This window comes from Porites lutea, chromosome 14 (genome assembly GCF_958299795.1).
Source record: "Porites lutea chromosome 14, jaPorLute2.1, whole genome shotgun sequence".
NCBI classification, from domain to species: domain Eukaryota; kingdom Metazoa; phylum Cnidaria; class Anthozoa; order Scleractinia; family Poritidae; genus Porites; species Porites lutea.
Genome location: NC_133214.1, coordinates 3899936 through 3925545, shown reverse-complemented (window position 1 = coordinate 3925545; position 25610 = coordinate 3899936). Strand labels below are relative to the sequence as shown.

The window sequence follows — 25610 nt, the reverse complement described above, 5'->3', positions numbered from 1 at the left end:
CGTTCTCGTTGCGTCCCTATTATCTTACGCGCGTCCTTGAGGTTTCTTTCTTCGCGTTAAAAAAAACTGAGTCAACTAAAAGGAGTAAAGGAAGACAGAGACCAACTCCAGATGACCGTTCTAGCGAGGTGTCCGTCTTGTAGAGGTGTCCCTTGAGAGCGAGTAGACTGTATAGCTTTTCTGACGTTCTTGTTGTTGTCGCCGTCGTCATTGCTAAAGCTCCCTATTCTCTCTCTTGAAGACGAACACCTCAAAAAGCGAAAAATTATTGTTGGTCCTTGCCTTTCTTTACTTGCTTCAGTTGACTTTCTATAAGACGAACATCTGCCTAAGAGGGACACTTAGTGCCGGTGCTAAAGGTGTCCATCTTACAGAGAGTTGACGGTATATATATTACCGTAAATCCTCTATTAAGCCGCCCCCCACACCTCTAATCGAGCCCCCCTTTTCAGGGGAAGAAAGTTAATAAGCCCCCCTTCCCAAACCTAATTATTCTGGCTTATTCACAACTGGAAGTTCGGATTTGTTTTTGATCCTCGACTGCATGACCTCCAACTTCTTGGGCTTGAGCTTTTCCACTTTGTATTCTAGTTTTTTTTGGAGAACTGATACCATCGTCTTTGCTAAATTAAATAATCCCCCCTTAAATGTGTTTGAAATAAATAAGCCCGGGGGGGAGGCTTAATAGAGGATTTATGGTATGTATTAAGGAAGAGTATGATCGCAGGCAAGAAAAAATCTAATCCACTCATTATTAAAAATTAAAGTGAAGTTTAGGAAAAAGTGAAGCGTGAAATAGGCCAGTCTTTATGTTAAAAGCCTAAACAGACTTTAACTAAGAGCTTTCAAAGTTTTAGGAGAGTTCAGCGCGAAAAAAGCCAATCTAGATAGAAACATAATCTAAACGGAGTGGCAAAGGGGGGTACCTATCACGTATCACGCCGATTTTTTTAAGCTATCAGGCATCACGGAAAAATAAAATAAAATATTAACAACTTTAACATGTATTCTATTATCATTTGATCATAACTATGTATTTTTAACGTCTCTGCTTCTAGTTTCAAGTGATATTAACAATCATGGAAATTTCAAAGGAAAATCTCACGTCACGCGTTGTGAAAATAGCCGTGAAATCACGCATCACGCTGCTACGCCCAATCACGCCTCACGCTGCTAATTCGGGCCCTATCACACATCACGCTGATAATTTAGGCCCCATCGGCACGTCACGGAAAACCCCTTTGCCACCCTGTCTATAGTGTGATTTCTAAGAGAGAACCAAAGCCCGAACGGGAAAACTACTGACAATGAGCATGTGGAAATAAAGGGAAATACATGTTTTCTTTCCCTCTAGCCTGCGTGGCATGCGCCGATCATGAGTTTTTTGGTTAGTTGTTTCTCCTCTCCTTTTCTCCTCTCGTGTACGCGCGCTGCGTCCTCGAAATTCCTCCCAGGCTAACTACGCAGGCTAAACTTGCCATCAACTAAGACAGGGTTGCCACCCTTGGCAGTTTTGCGGTAATTATAGCGCTACAAGTCCTACACAGTCACAGTCTTCTCGTGATGACGAAAATGAAAACACAAAACGATTATCACATGGCGAAGGCTAGTTGTAAAATGATTCTGCAATGCCTTGCACTCTTTACAGGTTTTGGCAAAGCCCGCTCTCATGCAACCCTCAGCTAACTGATGAATTCAACGATTTAGGTATTTGAAAGGGTCAGTGTCTAAAGTATATCGAACGGAGGTGCACCCGCTGCAACAGAAAAGAAAATAGGAACCTTTTAAAGATGCGAGGACGGCGACGGCAGGTAAAACGTCGCTTAAAAAGTAAGTTCGCGGTTTTTTAAATCTTCATCGCAATAATTCAAACTCACTTACTTTGTCGAATGTATGCGAACGCTCCTGGAGTTGAATTCCTAAGAGCCTTATCTAAAGTAAGAGGGAGAAAGAAAATTTCGTCGCTACGTGTTTACATCCTCTGTAAAACATGAAATTCGGTATTTTCACGTCGTAGACGTGCAGTGACGGCAAAGAAATGCACAAAAAAGCGTGATGCACGTGCAAAGTTGTTGTTTTGCTAATTAAACCTGACGCTTTTTTGAGGCCAGTCTCGTTGCCGTCGTCTGAACTCAAAGTCCTCAATAAAGTTACAAGGCTAAGCCTCCTGCGCGCAGGGGTGCAGCGTTTTTACTGTAGTAAAGGAGGTTAAAGATAAAGACTCCGCAGTCTCTCAGCAGTGTAGGGTAAAGCACCTTTACAGCATTGCTGCCCCTCCCTAGGGGTCCGGGGCGGGGTCCGCGCGGTTCCATCGAAATAGTTCACCGCACGACATCTCCAACATTCGGCTTCGTCACTAGATTTGTCAAAAACACCTTCACTACGGTGATTAACATAAGCAGAATCATATTCACAGTCCCCACATTTACAGTCATTGTTGAAGAGGTTATATTCAAGATCTTGCCTCAAATTCAGAAATCGAATTTATTCATCCTACGGAAGTAATTTCCGAGGCCGTTTTGTTTATTTATCTTTTGCGCGGTACCCTTGCAAAAAATAAGCGCTGCGTCACACGAGATAGGGCACTTTGTGCGAAAAATAACACATTTTACTATTTCGATGGAACCAACCCAAGAGAGAATGAGCTAAATCATTCTCTCTTAATGACCAACCCCATTACTGGAAAAGGTATACAAAAACGGTCTCATACCACAATTATGGCTCCTGGTATAATGTTGGCTGTTAGCATTTATATTTATACACCCGAGTGAAGAGAGATAAAGTGAGAAACGCTTTTGTCCAAAGCTTTTTGGTATGGCTTTCGCACTGTGATACAATCCAGTTGTGGCCAGTTGTCTGTCAGACTAGAAGCAATTTTGATTAGTTGGCGTGCACGTGTATAGAAACTGCTTCTTTTGAAATTTTAAGGTATTCATGACCGGCTGACTAAGCAGGCAAAGCTATGATAGGCCAGTAAAAACACTGACCCCGATATTTTTAAAGTTGATGTTACTATAAATATTTGCTTTTTTCAGTTTGCAGCAAACGAGAGTCAGGATCACTGTGCTAAATACCTTCGAGGCAAAAATTCCATTCCTAACTAAGGTGGGTACAGCTAATTGTTCAATGGACAGTTGGAGGAACTTGCTCCGGCCAAATTCGAAACTGAATTGAACCGGTTGGGTTTGATTTTGTACCAGTTTTGCTTTAAACTGTATGTCGTCGATCAGGTTTTTGAGTTTGTGTTGCGTAACGTCTCCACTAAAAACTATTTCATGGGCCCAATGACGCTCAAAGACCTATAATGGCGATAGTTTGATAGATGGATTTTCGAAAGGTGAAAAGTTACGTTTAAAGCTGCAAAAAAAAAAAGCAATATTTCTAAGTGGTAAAGACAGAAATGTAAAAAAATCTTCTTCAATATTCATCGTGCAAAGTTCATTAACCGTATGACCCCATAAAAGAAAATCTTTAGCATTCATTTGCACAGATGTTTTCTTAAGAACGCTTCAAAGTGCGCCATCTTTCTTTCAAAAGTCTAGAATAAATACAGTTGCCCAGTTTTCCCCTCATACTTTGTTTTCTGTATGTTATTCGTGTTTATGCAGCTTGCTAGACTGACTATCGGCATAAGTATGGAAATTGGCCGCCCAAACCAGTTTGACTAGTTCCACGAACTTATGACGTAGATTAGACTTCCTTTTGTGCATCGCTAACCGGATCATCTATTTTACGAATATTAGAAATGATCACTCACGTTCTGGCGTTCTATACCCAACCTCATCTAAAAATGGTTCTCCTTATATGGCATGATTATACGGCTTTAAATTTTTCTTCACAAATACATATCAAGAAGTTACTTGTAATGTGTAATTTCGAACATTTTGAACACAGCCTTATCGGCAGTTTCAAACTAGATTCTAGGCTTTGCCCCGGTGTAGTGTGGGACGGAGCATCTGTTCCAAAGCACGAAGAATTCATTCTTGCTTTACTAGTTTGCGTGTGAAAGCGTAAACAAGTCTTTTGAACTAAAGTTGTAAACACGCCTGTAACAAGTCCCCGACCTCCATAACTCCACTGACGCATAACTGATGGCAGTGATTGATGCGCACTTGCAAATATAATTCAAGTTAAGTGTGGCCTACTTTTACAATTAAAGCCTGGGTTAAACAGATGAAAGCAGGAGCCACTGAATGGCCATTTGAGCATGTTCTCAGTGAAGGTTTGGAAAACTCTTTCTGCGTTCAATAGTCGTTCTTTTTGCCCGTTTAGTTTCCAATTTTCCCTATGCTGAACGCAAGCCATTAAGTATATAAAAACGCCCATGCAACGAACAAGTTGCCGGCACAAGTTGCGTGTACGTGTTGACCGTTAAAGAGCATTAAACCCTTAAAGCGACCTTTTCCTTGCACAAAGCAAACCCTGGCATGCAGTAGGGAGAGGGGTAGGATTAAACAAACCAGATTATTATTTAATAATCCTTTCGGTGCTGCCAATCAACGAAATACGTCTAAACCAAGAAAGATCGGAGAACCGCTAGATGAGAGTTCGCATTTTCACGGAAAGCATAAAGCGTGTCTCATGATAAACGCGTCTGTGAAAACGCCGTCTCTTAGTGTGTATGGAAATTATTTCACCCTGCCCACTCCTCATGGGTTATGTGTTTTCTAATTTGTTTCTAAAGTTGACCTCTTTAAAAATCTAGCATACTTTTAAAATTTTATTTGCTGATGCAAGCAGATAATGTCGAAGCTCGTTGAAGTGACAAAAAATTTCTTATCACTAGTAGCCAAAGAAAATATCCCGGCAGGATCGTTTCTAGCTGATGTCTGAGGACCAATGGTAAGTCAGGCCACACCCTACACCATTCAAGTGGATGTCAATAAACACGTGGATCCTGTTGGCCCGTTAAAACGCACTAACCAATCCTGTAATCCAATCTTGATTGGCCTGATTGCACGTGTACAGAAACTGCAATTTAAAGTATTCATGAGCGGCTGACTAAGCAGGCAAAGTTTTGATAAATATTTGCTTTTTTCAGTTAACAGCAAACGAGAGTATCACTGTGCTAAACACGTCAAAAGTTTTATAAGGTAGGTTATAGCTTATTGTCTAATGGACAGATGGAAGAACTTCTCCCGGCCAAATTCGAAACTGAATCGAACCGGTTGGGTTTGATTTTGTACCAGTTTTGCTTTAAACTGTGTGTCGTCGATCAGGTTTTTGAGTTTGTGTTGCGTAACGTGTCCACTAAAAACTATTTTATGGGCCCAACGACGCTCAATGGCGATAGTTTGATTTAGGGATTTTCGAAAGGCGAAAAGTTACGTTAAAAACTGCAAAAAAAATGCTTCTTAGTGGTGAAAGACGGGAATGTAAAAAAATCATGTTCAGTATTCACTATGCAAAACAGTTCATTAACCGTATGACTAAACGTTTCTCTACGCATTCATTTGCACAGATGTTTGCTCAACAACGTTTCAAAGTGGGCCATCTTTCTTTCAAAAGTCTAGAATAAATACAGTTGCCCAGTTTTCCGCTCATGATTTATTTTCTGCATGTTATTCGTGTTTATGCAGCTTGCTAGACTGACTATCGGCATAAGTATGGAAATTGGCCTAGCTCCCAAACCAGTTTGACTAGTTCCACGAACTTATGACGTAGATTAGACTTTGTTTTCTTGCGTCGCTAGCCGGATCTTTTACTTTACGAATATTAGAAATGAGCAGTCGCGTTCTGGCGTTCTGTATACAACCTCATCTGAAAATGGTTTTCTTTATCTTATGGCATGATTGTAAGGCTTTAAATTTTTCTTCACAAACACATCAGGGGCACCCAACGTCAATTTTCGGAAGACGATTTGAGATCTAGAATTTTCGGAACATTTGTTCATAGTTATTAGAGGAGACTGGTTATGAAAAGCGACAAACATCAATGATAAAAACAACAGTGCTGCAGTTTATGTTAGAAGCACCCTGAAAGTGCACAATCCTTTGTTTTCTGTTGGCAAATTGTTACGGAATAAATTAATGTAACGTTTTTATTGGTCAATACAATCAAAATTAGAGGAATTCTTTTGAACGTTGTGCACTTTCAGGTCCACAAAAACATATAACAAAGGAGTCTGACGGGCCTTCATAACCATTCCACTCAATTAACTATGATTTGTTGTAAAATTTCTTGCTTGCCTGCCTCTCCTAGGACATTCGAACATTTAAAAAATGGTGAAATTGCCCATTTTTAACGAATTTTTACCCTAAAAAGGTCACCTAGAATTTTCGGAAGCCTTTTTCTGGCTGAAATTCTCGAAAAAGTAAGTTTTGATGCCTATAATTTTCGAATCACTAGACTTTCAGTTAGGAAATCCGAACAGATGAAAGATTCTTAGGGGATAAAAATATGCCGTTAAAATACTAAAATACGTTTAACAATGCTACATTTAAGTGGTTTTGAACTATATTCTCGTTGGGTACCCCTGATACATGACAAGAAGTGATTTGTAATGTGTAATTTAGAACATTTTGAACGCTGCCTTAAGGTCAGTTTCAAACTAGATACTATGCTTTGCCCAGGTGTAGTATGGGACGGAGCATCTATGTATTTCTCTAAGCACGAAGCCATTCTTTCTTGCTTGAAAGCGTAAGCAAGATCTTTCGAACTAACGTTGTAAACAAGCCTTAGCCTGTAACAACTCCCCGACCTCACCCCGGCGGAAAAAAAAAAAAATTTAAATAGCCCGAAATAGCAAAACCGCCTAAAGGTACCGTGACTCCACTGACGCTTAACCGATGGAAGAGATTGATGCACAGTTGCAAATATATTTCAAGTGTGGCACACTAGCTATTACCATTATGGCCTGAGACAAACTGATAAATCCAGGAGCCACTTTATGGTCTTTTCACCATACATGTTCTCAGTGAAATTTTGAAAAGAAAAGCCCTTTCTCCGTTCGATAGTCGATATTTTTGCCCGTTTAGTTTCTCATTTTCCCTACGCTGGGCGCAATACTACGATCAAAACATTTTTTCCACAGCTTCTCTTAATCCCGCCATTAAGTATATATAAACGCCCATGCAACGAACAAGTTGCGGACACAAATGATAACTTGTGTACCTGTCGACCGTTAAACCTTCGAAGCGACTTTAATTTTTCCTGCTACAAAGCAAACTCTGGCAGTAGGGAGAGGGGTCGGATAAAACAACCCAGACTATTATTTAATTGTGCTTTCGGTAAAGCCAATCAAAGAATACGTGTAAACCAAGAAAGATCGGAGAGCCGCTAGATGAGAGTTCGCATTTTTGCGGAAAGCATCTAATCTAAAGCATGTCTCATAATAAACGTGTCAGTGAAAACGCCGTCTCTTAGTGTGTTTGGAAATTACTTCACCCTGCCCACTCCTTGTTACGTGCTTTTTGAAGGCACATCTTCAATTTTGTAAACGATACTTGGAGGTAAACGACAAAGCTTCTAATATAGCTTGTAGAGCAGAGCTTGGTCGTTTTCCTTTAAATATCACAATCAATCAAAAAATTCTCAAATACATTTTGTATATACAGTCTAAAGATGAAGAATCTCACGTCAAACAAGCTTTTTAAATGTCATTCGACTTACACTGTAATGGCAAAAATAGCTTCCACTCTCATTTAATGAATATGTCAGAATACTTTAAGCTTCCTGACTTTAACCCTGATTTATTAGATATAGCTATGGTAAAAAGCTATGTAAGTTCAATCACGAGAGAATGATCTCATTCTCTCTTGGTTCAATGAAACAGGAATATATCTCATATTGGCAAAACATCCTTCTCAACATTCTCAAAAACTTGAATTGTATAGATCTTTTAAAACCGATCATACCTCCTCTAGTTACTTAGACTTAACAAGAGGAACAGCTGGGAGAAGTGCTTTAGTAAAACTACGAATAAGCAATCACAAACTAATGATAGAAACAGGCAGATACAATCAAACTACGAAGGATAATAGGCATTGCCATTTTTGTGGATGCAATGTAATAGAAGACGAAGTTCACTTTCTTTTTCAATGTCCTACATACTCTATGATTAGGAATACATTTTACTATAAAGTCGACTCTGATTCCAAATATTACCCAGTTACCTATAAACGGTTTGATGAATGATCTGATGAACTCTTCTAATTACTTTATCAATATACAATTCACAAAGTATATTTCAGCTATTTTTGATGTTCGTGACAAATTATTATCAAAGTAACGTAATTGCCCTGTGTTGTAATTTTGATTCCTAAACATAGCTTTTGCAATACTGTATGTGTTTGTATGGTCATGTAAATAAAGATCGTTGTTGTTGTTGTACTCTGTTTCCAAACTTGACCTTTTTAAGTCTAGGATACTTTTTGATTTTATTTGCAGATGCAAGCCGATAATGTTGAAGTCGTTGAAGTGACAAAGGGCTTCCTGTCCCTGGTAGCCAAAGAAAATATTCTGGCAGGATCGTTTCTTGCTGATGTCTGGGGACCAGTGGTGAGTCGGGCCACACCCTACACTATTCAAGTGGATGTCAATAAACACGTGGATCCTGTTGGCCCGTTAAAACGCACTAACCATTCCTGCAATCCAAATGCCAAGTTCGTTTATGAACCACGCCTGAAGGAGGATGAAATCATGGGCTTCGATAAAGACCACAAAATCTTTTGGCAACTGGTGGCCACACGTGACATCAAGAAAGGAGAGGATATAACTTTTGATTACACCACTACTGAGTACGAGATGGCGCGAGCTTTCAAATGTCTCTGTGGAGTCGCAAATTGTTTGGGTGAAGTTAAAGGCTTCAAGTTCTTATCACCCAAGGAAAAGGCTCGCAGAGAAAAGGAATTATCTCCAGTGATGAGAAAACTGCACTATAATTTAATGTCACCTGCGTAAACAGTTCTTGGCATTCCAAAACGTTGAGATAAAAACGTTTTCGTACACAAACTAATCAACATTAGTAAAATCCAACTAGTGGTCTATTATCAATGCTGCGTTCTGATTGGTTGAGCTACTACTAGGCTGTATGTTACAGCCCCATAGTAGCGAAAAGCGCGGGCTTTTTGGCGGCAAAAAAGGATTAAAGGCTAGCTTTAACTAGCTTTAATAAGCCTTCAGCCTCATCGGCTATTGACTCAGAGCCCATTCGGGCTCGAGGAATAATTGTTAATTAGCTAACATTTGCAAATATCTGATAAGAGTTGTAGAAAGTCTAAATGTAATAAAGTCCTAAATGTAATAAACATTTGGCCCATGTAATAAACTTTTAAGAGTGATAGCATTAGGCATGAAATGTAGCGATGTCATACTAACGCATCAATGACGTAAGTAACACGTCATTAACCAGCTACCTGGTTATGACAATGGCCATATGATCTCTCGCGCCATCTGTCCATAGGTATATATTTTGAAGCCTTGGACTTGTTAGTGAACGGGATCAAGTCTAGATTGATCAACCAGGTTACAATAAAAATCTATACGAATCTCGAAAACATGCTTTTCAAGACAGTTTCCGGAGGCCATTTCTTAAGTGAGTCATTATCAACCTGAAACTTTTATGGTTCAGATATAAGCGGGGAACGTCTTGAAACGCAGCTTTTATTTTGAAAATGCATGCTCAAGAAAGTTCTATAGCCCCTGTGTCATCCATGATAGAATTTCTTAATGCAAATGGCGTTGCTTCATTCAGTGAGACTGCAACAGTTTTAGTGAAACTGATATTAGTTATCAGGGGCGGATCTAGGGGGAGGGTGCAGGGGGTGCGCACCCCCACCTGAGATGACCGACGGTTTTCTAATACAACTGGTATTCTGCCAAAAAAAAAAAAAAATGCGGTTTATTGGTGTTGAAGTAGAGCAAGAGACGAGTGCACTCCCTCCTAAAAAAAATCCTGGATCCGCCCCTGGTTATGCCTGCCACAAATTTTTTGAGTAAAAGGTCTTACAGTGCCTTAAAAAGAATCGAGAATTACCTTAGGTCTACCGTGACGTAAAAAGGATGAACAACCTTATGCTGATATTTCTAACGACTTTTACACCGGAAACTCTCACAGGTTGTCAAAATAGTCCAGTTTCGAGTTCCATATGACCGCTGAATTAAAGAAGTGAAGACGCTTTTTTTACAGGCTTAGCCTCCATCTGAAGTAGAATATTCACAAATTCCAACGAGACAAAGATCTGTTTATTACTCTATCTATTGTTTATATTCAAATTTCAAACACTTACTTGCCGGAATTTCTGAATATTTTACTTTATGCCGAGGATATAAACCCTGTGTGAATGTGTCGTTAATGTTTGTATTCAGCGGTAATTTTTAATTCGAAACTAGACTATTTGGACACTTTTCAGAAGTAGACCTATGTTGAACATTTAGCTAATTGATTAGTACTGATGAAAACCACTATATTTACAATTTAACTGTGGCTAAACTGGTTTGTATAGATTCCATAGCCTCCACTGTCACAATAATATGGTACTCGATGGACACATTGGTCCCTTCTTTTCTATCGTCTGGTAAAGCCTGTCTATAATATCTGTTTTATGCTTCGGGTAATATTAATTGTCTTCATTTTAGGGGACGTCAATTTTCGGAAAATATCTGTTCGGAAGACGATTTGAGATCTAGAATTTTCGGCACAGTTGTTGTAAAACTTCTTGCTTGCCTGCCTCTCCTAGGATTTTCGAACATCTAAAAATTGTTATAATTGCCCATTTTTAACAAATTTTTACCCTAGAAAGGTCTCCTAGAATTTTCGGAAGCCTTTTTCTGGCTGAAATTTTCGAAAAAGTAAGTTTTGATCCCTACAATATTCGGATCACTAGACTTTCAGCTAGGAAATCCGAACAGATGAAAAATTTTTAGGGGATAAAAATATGCCTATATCTACCGTTTAAATACTAAAATACGTTTAACAATGCTGTGTTTAAGTGGTTTTGAACTATATTCTCGTTGGGTGCCCCTGTCATTTCAGATTAGGTATTCAAATGTTAGGTCCCAGTTTAAAAATAAGTTGCTGTTTGAAATAAGTGTTGACCCCTCCGGCCCTCCCATGCCGAGCCCCTTATCACGCCCCAGACCAACCCTGTTTACGCCTGATTCACGTGAACACAACCTGTTCCTATTGAATGTTAGAGTATTGGTTTCGCATAATCAGCTGATACAATAAGCCAGTAAAATCACATCCCTCGATATTTCTCCAAGTTGAGCCTTTACTTTAAGCCGGTGATCATCTTGATTGAAGGTTGATAAGTGTATTTCAAAGCACTAAAATACGACAAGGTAAGCGAAAAAAACTCTTTTTGTCTCAGTTTCCGGCTTCCAAGAATGTTGTAACGCGCGTCGGGTGGTTTAGCCAGAACAAACCGGTCATGTTCTTTTCGCATCTTCGTCGAATGCACAGTTTTCTAAATATGGTACTTGTATCGATGGATGGAGGACAAAAGTTGGCCCAACTTTGCAACCGGGACTGTAGTTTAACGAGTAAGATTCTACACAAATTTTACTTTAAATATAGCATAGAATATAAGCTTGTTGAATAACCAGTAGTCAATCCGGTTTTACCGTCTGTTACGTAACTTGGCCGAAGTTGTACGATGCACTGTACGAGTTTGACTAAATGTGGCGTGGTAAATCCAGGCAATAACACATAAAAGATCTAGAATGTGGACGGTTTTAGAAACGTCCAAAAACGTTGCGTGCAGAGCAGATAACGGGTACAAAAGGGCTCTGGTTTATTGAAAATGCACCAATGAGCATTAAACAACAGATCGGACTTAAACAGCAAGCAAGATCTCATGGGAAATGACAGTTTAAAGCGGCCAATGGCCAACACTTTAACTTATGGCCTAAAATCGTGGCGGTTTGCGGCACCAAAACTCTGGAATTTAATACCTGACTAATCGATCATACAGAACTACTATACCCGTCTATCGCACTGTATAATCTGTATAACTTTCATGTTATTTGTGAAATTCATTCTGCAATTCTCTAGTTCTACATTTTATCATTTTAATTAGTTATTTTGTGTATATTTTAGTTATTTTTTAATTCTTACTTTCATGTGTAATACCTGTAAAGTAGCTAGTGCGTGGTCTCACAAAAGCTACGCATACACGCAGAATATCGTATCTGGTCGTTGACCCACGGTCTAATACAAAGATCTTTGATCTTGTGAACATCTTTGTATATAACAGGAGTTTCTTGTTATCATGATTATCATGCTTAGATTCTTAAGGAACTCCTTCTTTTCATAGAAGAACTCTTCGGAAGGCGAAATGTGACCGCAAAAAATGCTTGATGAGTAACGTAGAAATGTGTTTTAATCGGGCTCTCAATTGTCCACTATGCAAATGTTTTCATCTTAAGTAGAAAACTATTAGCATTTTTAGCCCTGTTGATGTTTGTACTTAACGCTTTTACGCGTTCCTTGCTCGGTCAAAAGTTTTTTCGAATACAAAAAATTCCCAGTTTTTCACTCCTACTTTGTTGCCTCTTGCTACCTCTTGTGTAACAGTCTATCGGCATTAGCACGAAAACCACGATTTTTAGTCGGCCGGCCACGCATAAACCGGTTTGACCAGCTCCACCGACTTATAATATAACAATTTTAAATGGCGTAGGAACCGGGGGGGGTGGGGTGAGGAAGCGAGGAGTGGGAGGGGGGGCTCAAGTTCCGCTTCGCCTATTTCCAGTGGTATCCCCTGTATTGTATTTTAAACTCTTTTTTTTATGCTTGTTTTCAATTTAATTCAGTTCATTGGACTTTATTTAAACATGGTAAATGCCCCAGCAAGCTGGTTTTGAGACATATCGTGCCGTGTTTTGCGGGAAAATTGGTCATAAAACTGAGTAGTCTTGTTCCTTTTTTAACCATGTTAACGGAACTTCTCGGACAGTAACTGATATCAGGCCCAATTTTAGCGGCTCTCTAACGGCTACCGCTAAAATTGGAGGCTCTCTCGTTTCGCCTTGTCCGCCGGAATGTTATTTACAAAGGGAAACGAAAATTGAGCCCGGGGCCCGTTTCTCGAAAGCCCCGATAATTAACGGGCCCGGTAAGCTGTCTCCGTTTACAGTAAAGATCGAGGTTTCAATAGTTTTGCATCTAACATGATCAAACTGTCAGTTAATGAAACTAAATGGAGTAGTTTGCTAGCCAGGACCCGCGCTCTTATTCTTTATATTTCGATTTGAATATTTGATTTCGGGCCCGTAAAGTTACCGGGACTTTCGAGAAACGGGCCCCTGATCTCAGGTTATGAGCCTAAGTTAAGTTCGACAATAAGGTTCGGCACGAGTGGAGCGGCGTCTGAACCAGGCCTAAGAAATGTACAAAAAAGCGTGATGCACTTTGTTTTGCCAATATAAACCTAGTGCTTTTTTGCCGTTCTGACGTCGCTGTCCCCGTCGTCGAGTTGGTTAAGCCCTCTAATCCCATATGGGACGTGTACAGCACCTGTTACGAAATCTAAATATTCTAATTAAATCAGTAAAAGTACTGATCCGGAGTAGAGTTTGAAAGTTGGTTGTTAAAAAGAATCACACGTCGGGCGTTTTTATAAGTCAAGTTCTGAAAACTAAAAAAGAAGCATCCTTTATATGGTGAGTGAAAAACGTCGCTTTAAAAAATTTGTTCCTGTTTGGCCTAGCTACTTTTAAGTTAGAGAAAAACGACGGCGTAGACTTAAGTCTGTTAAAGGGGACGGCAAGGGGAGTCCGACATGGAAGCCGAGGCTGTATTTCTATGCACCTGGACCCCTGATAAGCGCAAAGTCGTTTCTTTTCAAATAAAAGTCGGCCCCAAATGAGCCATCACTTTTTTATCGATTCTAACTTTTACTCAGAAAACTCTTAAATGTTGTGGATTGTCTGCAGCGGGTTATTTTCAGTCATCACATTCACTGAAACATCAAGGGCCAGGAAGAAGTCTTATTTGCATACACTCTGCGCTACACGACAACACAGCTCACGCGTAACCAGACTATAATAGCAGTGTACAGCTATATTGAAAGACTCTTGTAGATATCAAAGGCGATGGAAAAATGGCGGAAAACGTCGTTCGAAAAGTGTTCGAACAACAAAACCTGTCCGAAGTAAAACCTGATAATGCGCGGATAACTGCCTCAACCGAGGTTCTTATCCCTGCATTGGTGGTTTTCACTTTCACACCATCGAAAACTAAAATCAAAACCGTGGAATGTCTGAAGCCAAGAATTTCAAATATTATAGAATATCGATAAATTAGCAACCTGGCAAAGTCTACCGTCTGTGCAGTTTTCCGCTGCTGAGTTGTTCTTCAAAATGTGTAAATGTGTAAATGCGACTCGTCCCGTGTAATATCACCTTCGGCATTACACGATTTTATATTTTGTTTGAATAAACTATAAATGTTATCTAGAGCTTCGCTTTTATTAATAATCCTAAAAAACGGTCTCAAAATTCAGTAGAAGATATCACCTTTTACGAATTGAAAATCTACGAAGGTATTTTAATGTCATTTGCAGATGCAGGCCGATAATGTGGAAGTCGTTGAAGTGACAAAGGGTTTCCTGTCCCTGGTAGCCAAAGAAAATATCCTGGCAGGATCGTTTCTAGCTGATGTCTGGGGACCAGTGGTGAGTCAGGCCACACCCTACACCATTCAAGTGGATGTCAATAAACACGTGGATCCTGTGGGCCCGTTGAAACGCACTAACCATTCCTGCAATCCAAATGCCAAGTTCGTTTATGAACCACGCCTGAAGGAGGATGAAATCATGGGCTTTGATGAAAACCACAAAATCTTTTGGCATCTGGTGGCCACACGTGACATCAAGAAAGGAGAGGACATAACTTTTGATTACACGACTACTGAGTATGAGATGGCGGGGGTTTTCCACTGTCTCTGCGGAATGGAAAATTGTTTGGGTGAAGTTAAAGGCTTCAAGTTCTTATCAGCAGAGGAGAAGGTCCAAAGGGAAAAAGAATTATCTCCAGTGATGAGAAAACTTTTAAATAGTCTTATTTGAGCAGTGCTAGACAGTCTTTTGTAAGCATTGAACACGATAACGCGTTGAAAAAAAAAATGAAAAGAAATTCAGTGGAGAATAGGTAAAAGCTTTTGGTGTAGTGATTTCTGGAATCGTTTAGGTGGACAAACGTTAGTTATGATTGGTCCCTGGTATCCAAGGCAACCATTTACCAAACATGAGTAAGGCTTCACCACCAAAGCGATCTTAGAGATCATTTCGCCGAAAGCTTGTTCCCATCTCCCTTATAGTAACTAAAGTGGGCAATATATGCTTGACGTAGGTTCCTGTGGTGACGTCATCAGATCCATTTCCTTAAATCGCGGCCAACCTGGCAGGTTGTGTTTGAAGGGGAGAATTTAAAACTTATTTTCCGAGTGAAAAGTTTCGACCACACGTTTAGTTTAGCTAAACTTGATAGTTACAACTGAGACTGCTTCAAAGTAGAACTTACCACTATTGTCACTATTAAATTAAAGACACTAAAATTACAGTTTAATTAACGCCTGTCCTTGTCAGTATTTAAGGGAAAAAGGGTTGTCAAACTAATTAAAGGGACTCGAATGCGGTTTAACGATTGAATATCTTAGATAGAGTTGCTGGGATCTCCTCGCTCTCAAAGGCCACGATCCGGCGACGCCAATGAAAACTTCGCTAAAAAATAGACTTTGTTTCCTCTTAAACTTATACGCCTTTATACCAAGTCACCCAGTTACTTGAAAGTAGGGATGTTAGGTCGGAACTCAAGAGAGTCGACCGCTTTTGAGTTTAGCCTGAGAGAGATGGTAAAATATTTCGCCTTGCCGTTCCACGTCGTAGTTGTGCAGGGACTGCAAAAAAAAAGCGTGATGCACATGCAGAGTTGTTGCTTTACTAATAAAACCAATAGACCTTTTTACCGATCATCGGCCATATTGAATTTATTAGATTTCAGGAGTATTATGGGATGCCCAGGGGGCACTCGCTCAGTATTTATGCGCCCTTTTCGGGCAAAAAGAGAACTTCAATGCATATTTCTCGGGAAAAATGCGATTATTTAATATTACTTCCAAACACGGCACAACGATCTTTTTTTCCCATTAGAATCTTTTTGTAGGAAATCTAAAAGAACAATTGGCCTGAAAATACTGAGCGAGTATATCGGATAGTGCTCATGCAACCGGCTCCTAGCATCCCATAATACTCCTTAAATCTAATTAATTCAATATGGCCGCCGTATCGGTAAGAAGGTCTATTGTGTTTTGGACGTTCTCGTTCAGCCCTATTCAGGGGAAGGGGGCACTTTTTCTGGGTCCCAAAACCCGGATTTAACCTCCATCCTGTGGCCCTATACGGGGAGGCTCCGCCCGAAAGAGGTACCTTTTTCAGGCTTCAGGTACATCAAAGGGTAGGGATTTCACTTAATGAAGTATATGAAAGTGTAGGGAAATCTGTCATACCGGCGTATATACAGGCCAAAAGAGCTTACATATTCATTTCATCGCCGGGAAAAAGTCGAGAAAACGTCCTGGCTTATATTTATTCATCCATTTAAATAATGTAGGTAAGCATTCATGGTTTACTACTGTAAGGCATCTATTACACTTTACTAAATTAAGTGATTACACTCCAAATCTGCCCCATCTTGACTACAGGAGAATTCCTCACCTGGTTAAAATGTTTAAAAACGATACCAGGAATATTGGTCGAAAAATTTGAACAAGGATAAATTCGACTCCTCAGTTAGAAATAAATTAAGTCTGTATAGTGAACTGAAGACGAAGTCAGATTTGAATCTTACCTTGATTTAATAAAGGACGTTAAGATAAGAGTGGCAGTAGCCAAAATGCGGATTTCGTGCCACTTGCTACTCGTTGAATCTGGGCTCTACAAGAAGATACCCAGAGTTGGGAGGCTTTGCCCCCTTTGTAATAGATCCGAAATTGGTGATGAATTCCACTATAGATTGAAATGTATTCACTCATCACTTTCTCATATAAGGGGTATCTTCTTGGAGAGCCTATACCCGACAAACAGTAATTTCACCAATATGTCTTACAAGGCACTATTGTTATATATCATGTCTATGTGCGATGAAAACATCATAAATCTTAGTGCCTCTTATATTGAATATATTCTAAATTGTCATAAATCCGAACTCTAATTTAACTTTCTTACCGTACGAGTAGCGTAGAAGCCGTACAAAGCCAAGTAATTTTTCTTTTTATGTCAATATTCAATATATTGTTGTTGTTCCTTTCTTTCTTACGTAACTTTTATTTTACTTTGTTTCATTTGTAATTATATTGATTGTTTTGGTACTGAAGTCGTCATGTCGAAGATAAAGTCAATAAAGTTGTTGTTATTTAAAAGACAGCGCATTTGCAGTAGTTAAAAGCGATGCAAAGTTCTAAACTTTTCATGTGAAAGGGGTACCATTTGTCCATAGAAGGTACACTAAAGAGGTACCTTTCCTGTCAAAAGTGGTGTATAAAAGGGTAAGGGGTTGGACCTCCGGACAGAGCTAGACTACGAGTAGTCCCCCATTTTTCCTCAGGGATAGTAGACCGTGCGAAACGCGAGCGCGCGTGAAAATCACCCCACGCGAGAAAAGGCGGGGAGAGAGAAAATTTTTTCTCTCTCCCCGCCTGTCAACTTTTCTCGCGTGGGGTGATTTTCACGCGCGCTCACGTTTCGCTCGCTCTACTATCCCTGAGGAAAAATGGGGGACTACTCGTAGTCTAGGACGGAGCCGCTCCTCATAAAACTCTGCTTAGTACCCCCGGCTGGGGATCCCCGCCCTCACTGCGTGCAGCCGGACGTGCCACTCAAACTCTTGACTTTTCCAGGAGACTGTCCGGCCACGGCACAGGCTTGTCAAGTCCTTAAAATTTGTAGTGCCTCGGGGATTTTATGGTAAATGACTGATGACAGCTTTGTCTGATGGGTGTCTGCTTCGCTGTCATGCAATGGCCCACCAGCAGGTGGTCCACTAGCCTTCTGCTTCTACTTCTAAGTTGCACACAGTTAAACGGTCTCGCATCGAAAAGAAGACAACTGAAAACAAAACGAAGAAAAAAGAACTATAAGATAAAGTTAAAAATTATACCAAAGGCATTTGCAACAGTCTGAATGACTTTCTTCTCTTGTCGTAGAGGAGATTAGATTCCGGGGGGGGGGGGAGTACTTCCATACATTACCTATACGGGTATGTGCCGCCCAAAGGGGTCGTGATTTTGAAGCTCCTGGTTTAGAACGGGGTATCCATTTCAGAGGCGTTTTCAAGAACGGGGTATAATATTTCGAACGCACGAAAGCTCTCCCCTGTTTTAAGCAGCCATTTGAAAGCATTCAAGGAACGATTGCTTTTAAAAATACGGTTCAGTTCGTTAACAAAAACCGTTGTACTCTTGTTGCACCCTAGAACGGAGTATAAAAAATTGGCCCATTTCTAGAACGGTGTGTTAGTTTTAGGGCGAATTCTAGAACGGGGTATAAAAAATTGGCCTATTTCTAGAACGGGGTGTCAATTTTAGGGGAAATTTTTTCTAGAACGGGTTGCCAATTTGGAGTCCCGGGCGGCACATACCCACCCAAAAAATACCCAAGTGCCCCCCCCCCCCGGGATTGACGTCATGACGTCACGGCGGCCATATTGGTGTTCCAAACCAATCCTGCGGGAGTTGAACTCTTTTCTTATGTAAACGCTTTCTTTGCTCCTATAAATTTGCATAGAGGCTGGCCACGTGCGTGAAAACGCTCTATATAGAGAAAATCGTTTATAATACTTCCCGTAAAATGGCCATAAATCGGCCCATGGACCACACAGGAGAGACGTAACACACATTTTATGTAAGGTAAGCTGTTTTTTATTGAAATCCTTTCATTTTTGTAGGTTACAGAAGCGATAGGTTTTTCCTTATATTCGAATGTTACGCAACAATGTCGATGCTGTTATGAGCTTGGGCTCCCTGTGGTTTCTGTGACCATCAGTCTAATTTATAGACAGGCCAGTAAAAGTACTGAACCGATATTACGCCGACATAAGTTGGGGATCTGAAATCACTCGAGTGTGCTAGTTAAAATCTTAAAGAATCACCCTTTAGGTAAGTGAAATTGCAATTTTTCTTTTTTTAGCCAGGTGCTTCCCAGGAAGAGAGAAACACACGCGTAGATTAGCCCTCCATAACTTTTGTAGAGAGCCCGGGGGCTTTATAGGTATGTCCGGCGCCAACGGTTATGGTTTTTTAGCCATTTTGGTCTGAAATAGAGTATGATTTGTGTACTCTAGTCTTGAATTGGGTATGTTTTTAGAAGAAGCTATAAGAATATTTCCCTTTCAATGTTTGCGCCAACCGTGTACTTGCCGTAACAGCTTGTCACGCGCTTCGGTCACGCTTCAGGTCTGGCAGGTCAAATTTTTGATCAGGTCTGAAATAGGGCAGGGAAATTCACAGATTTTGGTCTGAAATAGGGTAAGGGTTTGAGGAAAAGTGACGCACACCCCCACCCTATTTTTTTTAAGTACCCCCCCGGGGGGTAGAGAGGTATTCTGTTTCTTTTGCAATCTAAGACATTCTAATTTTAAAAATCAGCTGACTAGATCATCAGGCCAGTAAAAGTACTGACCCGATCTTATGCTGATATATGTTGAGAATTTGAAATTATTAGTCATTTCTGCTACGTACAACAGAAAAGTGTCCAAGCTTTTAAAGGTTAAAAATACTCGCTATAGGTAAGAGCGAAAAGCATACTTCTTAGTTTTTTTTTTGGACAGGTGCTTGTAAAGTATAGCGACTAACGCGTGGATCATCCTCCAGTGATTTTTGTAGAAGGAGACTCATGATCAACTAAATGTGAGTAGGCAGCATTTCATAGTGCTCGCTTTTTGTTTCTTGTTGTTGATTTTTTTCGCCAAATGATTCAGCTCAATCCCTTTGTTACATATACTCTAGTCTGCTTCCTTAGCAAGCGTTTATGATCGATCGATTTACTCAGTACTGGAAAATATGAAGCGAGAGCTCGACGAACTCGCGCTAGTTACCCGGGGCTAGTTACTAGTTGCATGCATTCTACATGCACTCAGAAAGCGCCTGGAAAGTCAATTAAATGTTTCGAAAATTGGTAGGACATTTCCATCAGTACAATTAACTGAAACATAATCACTCAATGTCGCCAAAGCAGGCTACTGAGCCACGAAAAGGGGAGCCGTGATTTAAACCTAGGGAGGTAGAATAGTGAATGTCAAGAAATATTTTCTGCTGCCTTGTTTACCCCCTAACTCTTACTGGGGAAAAATGTCTAAAAGATGGGAATTCCTTAGAATTATACGCTCCTCACCAAATTTGCTGAATGCGCTTATTAGGAAGTAACATCGAAGATATTTCAATTATGTCTGCAGATGCAGGCCGATAATGTTGAGGTCGTTGAAGTGACAAAGGGTTTCCTATCTCTGGTAGCCAAAGAAAATATCCTGGCAGGATCGTTTCTAGCTGATGTCTGGGGACCAGTGGTGAGTCAGGCCACACCCTACACTATTCAAGTGGATGTCAATAAACACGTGGATCCTGTTGGCCCGTTAAAACGCACTAACCACTCCTGCAATCCAAATGCCAAGTTCGTTTATGAACCACGCCTGAAAGAGGATGAAATCATGGGCTTTGATAAAGACCACAAAATCTTTTGGCATCTGGTGGCCACACGCGACATCAAGAAAGGAGAGGATATAACTTTTGATTACACGACTACTGAGTATGAGATGGCGGGGGTTTTCAACTGTCTCTGCGGAATGGAAAATTGTTTGGGTGAAGTTAAAGGCTTCAAGTTCTTATCAGCAGAGGAGAAGGCGCAAAGGGAGAAAGAATTATCTCCAGTGATGAGAAAACTTTCCAATGGTGATAATTGAGTTCACAGTCTTACTGACTACATGAACTTCTAGCCTATTCTGATGCGACGTGACATCATCATGGAAGGTCATATCTTCATCTCCCGTGTCCATGTTTTCTCTTTGTCTTTTAAGTCATGACTTCATTTACCGTTAACTGGAAACAGAAACCAGAAGAAGGACGTATATGAGAACATTTGCATTTCCCCCAGAATAATCACACTTGTTCCCAGGGCCCTCTGGACGCTCCGGGGAACGAGTAGGAGAGGGCCCTTGGAGCGAGATGTTTTTCATTCCCAAAATGGCGCTGCACATGGGGCCCATTACTCCTGGCAAGCAGTAACACCACTTTCACTTTGTAAACCCTTAGAACTATTATCAGTTAAGTAGAATTTTTAAATCCTTATTAAACTAACATTGTGTTGGAAATACATTAAAATCTGAAAGTAAAAACTTAAGCTTTGAAGTACTTTTCAACTTCAAAATAACTTAATAAATTCTAGCCCGATTAATTTGCATGCGTGGCCCGCTAGTCGATCTACCGATCTCATCACCCCCGTCATGTATGTCTGCCCTGCTTTTCCAGTCCCTTTTATTCCCATTAAATGATGTTTTGGGCTACCAGCATTTTTCTTCCAATATTTTATGACCTTTTTTAAGCGCGTGTAGCGTGCACAATACCCCTGTCAAGTGGAGGTCTCCTCTCTGTTCGAATTCATGTTTTCAAGTGCGGCTTTTTTAAACCCCGACCACTGATTATCGAGCATTTGCTGTGACTACCGCTGTATGACCCGAGAAGTGCCCTAGCGCGAAAGTTGTCATGGCCGTCTTTATTTGGGGACTGGCTAGGAGGGACCGTGTCCCCAAACCTCCCGGGGGAGGGGGTGATGCAGCCCGATTGATCTGCATAGCCCTTCGGCCAATGCTGCTGCTTTTGCCCAACACCTCTCTCCCTCCCCGTCCACTCACAGATTTTTTTTTCGTACGGTACTGTAAACAATAAAGGAAAACACAAACAAACAAGCAAACAAAGAATTAACGAATTTTAATGAGCGCCGCAGAGCCGCGGTTGCCGCTCGTTTATCCTAGTCACCAGGAACCTCTCGGTTTCTTGTAAATATTGTAGTTCAGCGGTAATTTGGGAAAGTGACACCAATATTTCTCAGCTGGAGTAAAAATATCAGAAATATCCAAGTCTACGGAAGGTATTCTGAAAAAATCAACGCATAATACAGTTCCCAAACGATGAAGTTAGACACGTTTAAGCCATTACTTAGTGGCCATTATATTCTAAATCCACTGGCGTGTTTATTGTACGTGGTGCTCAAGATATTTCCACCGTTTTGCGAATGGCTTTTCCCCGATGAAGAATGTCAAATCTCGTGGGTGAGTTAAATATAAGCTTAAGCCTGTATTACTACAATGGCTCATTGAACTCTTGAAGGTTCTATCACGAAAAACGTCTTCTTTATCGAATGAAGGAGAAAAAGATTTAACGCTTCATTTAAAACATCGTACGTTGGATTAGTGACTTTAATAGACAATTTGGACGCTTTTCTTTCGTATTAAATGTCACCATAAGCGATTGAGCATAAAATGCAGTGGTCAAAACTTTCATTGCGTTAGATGTCAGGGTTTTTTAAGGTTAAATCTTTGGACAGGGATTTTATTCACACTGAATCGTACAAGACGTCCGAGGCCATGGGTGGGGAAGGTTAAGTCAAGATGACCTCATTTTCCTGCAGAAACTCGGCCAAATTAGAGTATTCTGGGATATAAACTTACGCAAAGTATCCTAAGATATATCCAAAGTTAATCTGCTGTAGAGTCATTTCCCTAGTTTTGATTATTCACAATTCCTGCACTTCACTGCGGTGGCCCCCGTGGGGGAGTGGGGTCAAACGTATGTCCCTAGGTCATGTGGTAGGACGCTAGAGCTCTTATCACTGAGCTCTCCCTGCCTCCCCCCAAAATGCCCACTGTCCAGCCTCCCCTGGTGTTACTTGTTTGATTTGAGTACTTGTTGAGCAATCCTGTGGTCTGAACTGCCTGGGGATGCTGGCAATAACATCTTACATTGCTCACAAAAGTTTATACTATAGGACTTGAATAAATAAATGAATAAATAAATAAATAATGATTTAGAGGTAGCACATCTACTAAGTTGTTCTTTGTCCACCTGATCCCTGGTTGAATTGGAATTTGTCCATGTTGGTTTTTGAAGAGAGTGGAAAACCAGACTACCTAGAGAGAAAAACCTCTCAGAGCAAAGGAGGGAACCAACAAGAAGTTTACTCAACCCATGGTGTCCACGCCAGGATTTGAATGTGGACCACAATTTGGTGGGGGAGAATTACTCTTACCACTGATTACCCTTGTTTCTCTGGGACTTGGTCATAAAGCCACCAAAGGCAGTGTTGAATTTAATATGTCTGTGTTTTGAATCACACTAATGATCTGTTCCAACTTTATATTAACAGAGGGACGTTGAGCTGTTATCCTTTCTAGCAATTGTCCTGGCGGTCAAGAACCGGAAGTGGAAACCAGGTAGTTATAAATCATGGTTTCTTGAAATTATTGTACACTGTAGAATAAAGATCAATTACCATAACATCACTATCAATTGGTAGCAAAACACTGTCTAAAACTTTTTTCGTGGTTTTTCTTGCCCAAGTATGTAACCAAATTGAATTTAATTTGAATATCTACATTGTAACAAGCAAAGTTTTGAGCAAAATTTCTTTCATGGGGCCTGAACTAGGCGTCATTTTTGTAGGGGAGCAGTTTTGCAGAAATCAAAAGGACTGTGAAGTTATTTTGAATGAGGTTAATTTGCTGGCTAGTGAAGTCAGATTTTCAACGTAAATTTTTGGCTAAAGTTACATTAGTTTTTATATTTTTTGCCTGGCCTGTTTGACTGAGTCACACTCATTCGGGTGTGGTTTTAAAGATCTTTTCCCTTACACAAGTTACACATCAACATTGTCTATGATTTTTAAAAAGTGATGATGCCGAAAGTGGTACAAGGGACATTAATTCACATGGGGATGGGGAGTTTCTTAGGTGGCAGTTGGAGTTCAAATAGATGTCTATGTATTGCCAATAAACCACTTAGTATTTTTTGTTTTTTGTTTCCAGCCACATGGCAAGAGGCAGCTTCTATGGTGTTCATGTTTAGTAAAATTGCCAATTTTGTACTTTTTGCAAGATCAGACCTCAGGCTTGGTCTTTTATACCTTATCCTTTGTTTAGGTGAGTATCTACATCAATGAGCATCAGTTACTGGGGACTGGAGGGGCAAAACAAAATCTTCTACTTGCCTAAACTAAGATTAAACCCACAAAAATGCCAAGCCAAATTTTAAGAAAGAAAGCAATTTGGGGAAATTATACCAAAAATCAAAACGACCAGTGTGCATGTGCAATATATCCATAGCTGTACATACCAAAACATGATTTTAACTTGAATCTGCCCTCTTTTGGAATACACACACAACTCCTTTGTAGCCTGCGACACAGACAGTCTAAATCCCATAGACAGACGGACTATATCGACTTCTCTATCTGGGTCTTGGGCAACAAGTCCAGCTGTAACACAGGCAACTTTCTTGGTAAATCTACCAAAATAAATACTAGTCAAAATTTCCTAACCAAAACAAATCCCAAAATTATTGATTTCAAACCCCCAAAAATCTTAAATTTGGATAGGCCCTTGATGCAGGCATATACTTGAAGGGATTTGTGAGGGACTGACGTTATAAGAAGTTTAACGTATTTTTTTGGTTGTATTTTCAGTTCTTTTTTTGTTATTTCCTGAGCCATCTTACAGCGGTCCAGATGAGGTACACTTCTTTAGAGGCCCTGCTCTTGATGTAAGCAAGCATTTTATTTATTTATTTATTTATTTACTGATTTAGTAAGCATAACATAAATTATACAAGGCAAGGTTGCTGCCCAAAGGGTGCCTGGTTGCCAGAGGTTCTGACGATTTGCTCGTGGGTGACCAAAATTTAAAACAAGGAGCCGGTACGGGTGCTTAAAACTTATGATTTTTACGGCAATAGCCTCTATTTCAACTTCCAATGAAGGAACAACAGAATTCCCTGCTCATTTTTTGAACAAGTGAACGCCGCTAAAGGAGTAGCCTTACAACATTTTGGGCAACTCTGTTATGAAAAAGTGGATAACCACTATTGATTATCCTTTTCCCTCAACAAGGTTAATAGATATAGTCATATCAACTCAAACCAAAAAAAAAAAAGATACACTGCACGAGTGTGAGTTTGACAACGTGGAGACTCAGAGCAATTCAACTAACCTTAACAGTTTGTGAACATAATGGTGTCTGGATCTCTGCTAAACACCCCCTCTCTGCAATGTGTACTTTTTTGTGCTGGCAGACAGTCTGTAAACTTAATGAAAAGGGTAACTTTCCTTTGGCTGAGTGTAACAAAATAAGTGGAAAATGTTTTTCTCACAGACCACTGGGAGCCTGGGTATAGGTCATGTGACCAAAAGGTGGGCAGTTGCTTTTGTTGTGTCCACCATTACTGACTTTCCCACTCACCCTCCCTAAGATTTCAGTTTTGTAGGCTGTTTAAATGTAATGTGCAACTTTGTAATTTTGTTAGTGTTCCACCTTTCTAGGAGTATGTTATGTGTAAATTTTTATGAACTTGGAATAAATGGCAGGCCAACTATACCACTTTTGGCGGGAGACTTACCCTTTTTTGCCTC

General features: G+C 40.2%; 3 protein-coding genes and 1 long non-coding RNA gene across 4 annotated transcripts in view; all 4 read left to right on the top strand.

Moving 5' to 3' along the window:
* The first annotated feature begins 7652 nt into the window (after positions 1-7652).
* On the top strand, positions 7653-8901 carry LOC140925026 (uncharacterized). Its single transcript, XM_073374986.1, has 2 exons — positions 7653-7721; positions 8389-8901. Exons 1-2 carry the CDS (start codon positions 7653-7655, stop codon positions 8899-8901), a joined length of 582 nt encoding a protein of 193 aa, XP_073231087.1.
* A 1889-nt stretch (positions 8902-10790) lies between these two features.
* On the top strand, positions 10791-15514 carry LOC140925162 (uncharacterized). The gene is made up of 2 exons (XR_012164372.1): positions 10791-11283; positions 14508-15514. It is a non-coding gene; the product is annotated as an uncharacterized lncRNA (long non-coding RNA).
* A 4877-nt stretch (positions 15515-20391) lies between these two features.
* On the top strand, positions 20392-20895 carry LOC140925025 (uncharacterized). Its single transcript, XM_073374985.1, has one exon. It carries the CDS (start codon positions 20392-20394, stop codon positions 20893-20895), a length of 504 nt encoding a protein of 167 aa, XP_073231086.1.
* A 1123-nt stretch (positions 20896-22018) lies between these two features.
* LOC140924346 (thioredoxin-related transmembrane protein 2-A-like) overlaps positions 22019-25610 on the top strand; it is a 7337-nt gene continuing 3745 nt past the window's right edge. The window contains exons 1-4 of the mRNA XM_073374383.1: positions 22019-22260; positions 23355-23421; positions 24013-24126; positions 24669-24745. Coding sequence (XP_073230484.1) covers positions 22120-22260; positions 23355-23421; positions 24013-24126; positions 24669-24745 — 399 coding nt within the window. The 5' untranslated portion in view covers positions 22019-22119. The remainder of the gene's footprint in view (positions 22261-23354; positions 23422-24012; positions 24127-24668; positions 24746-25610) is intronic.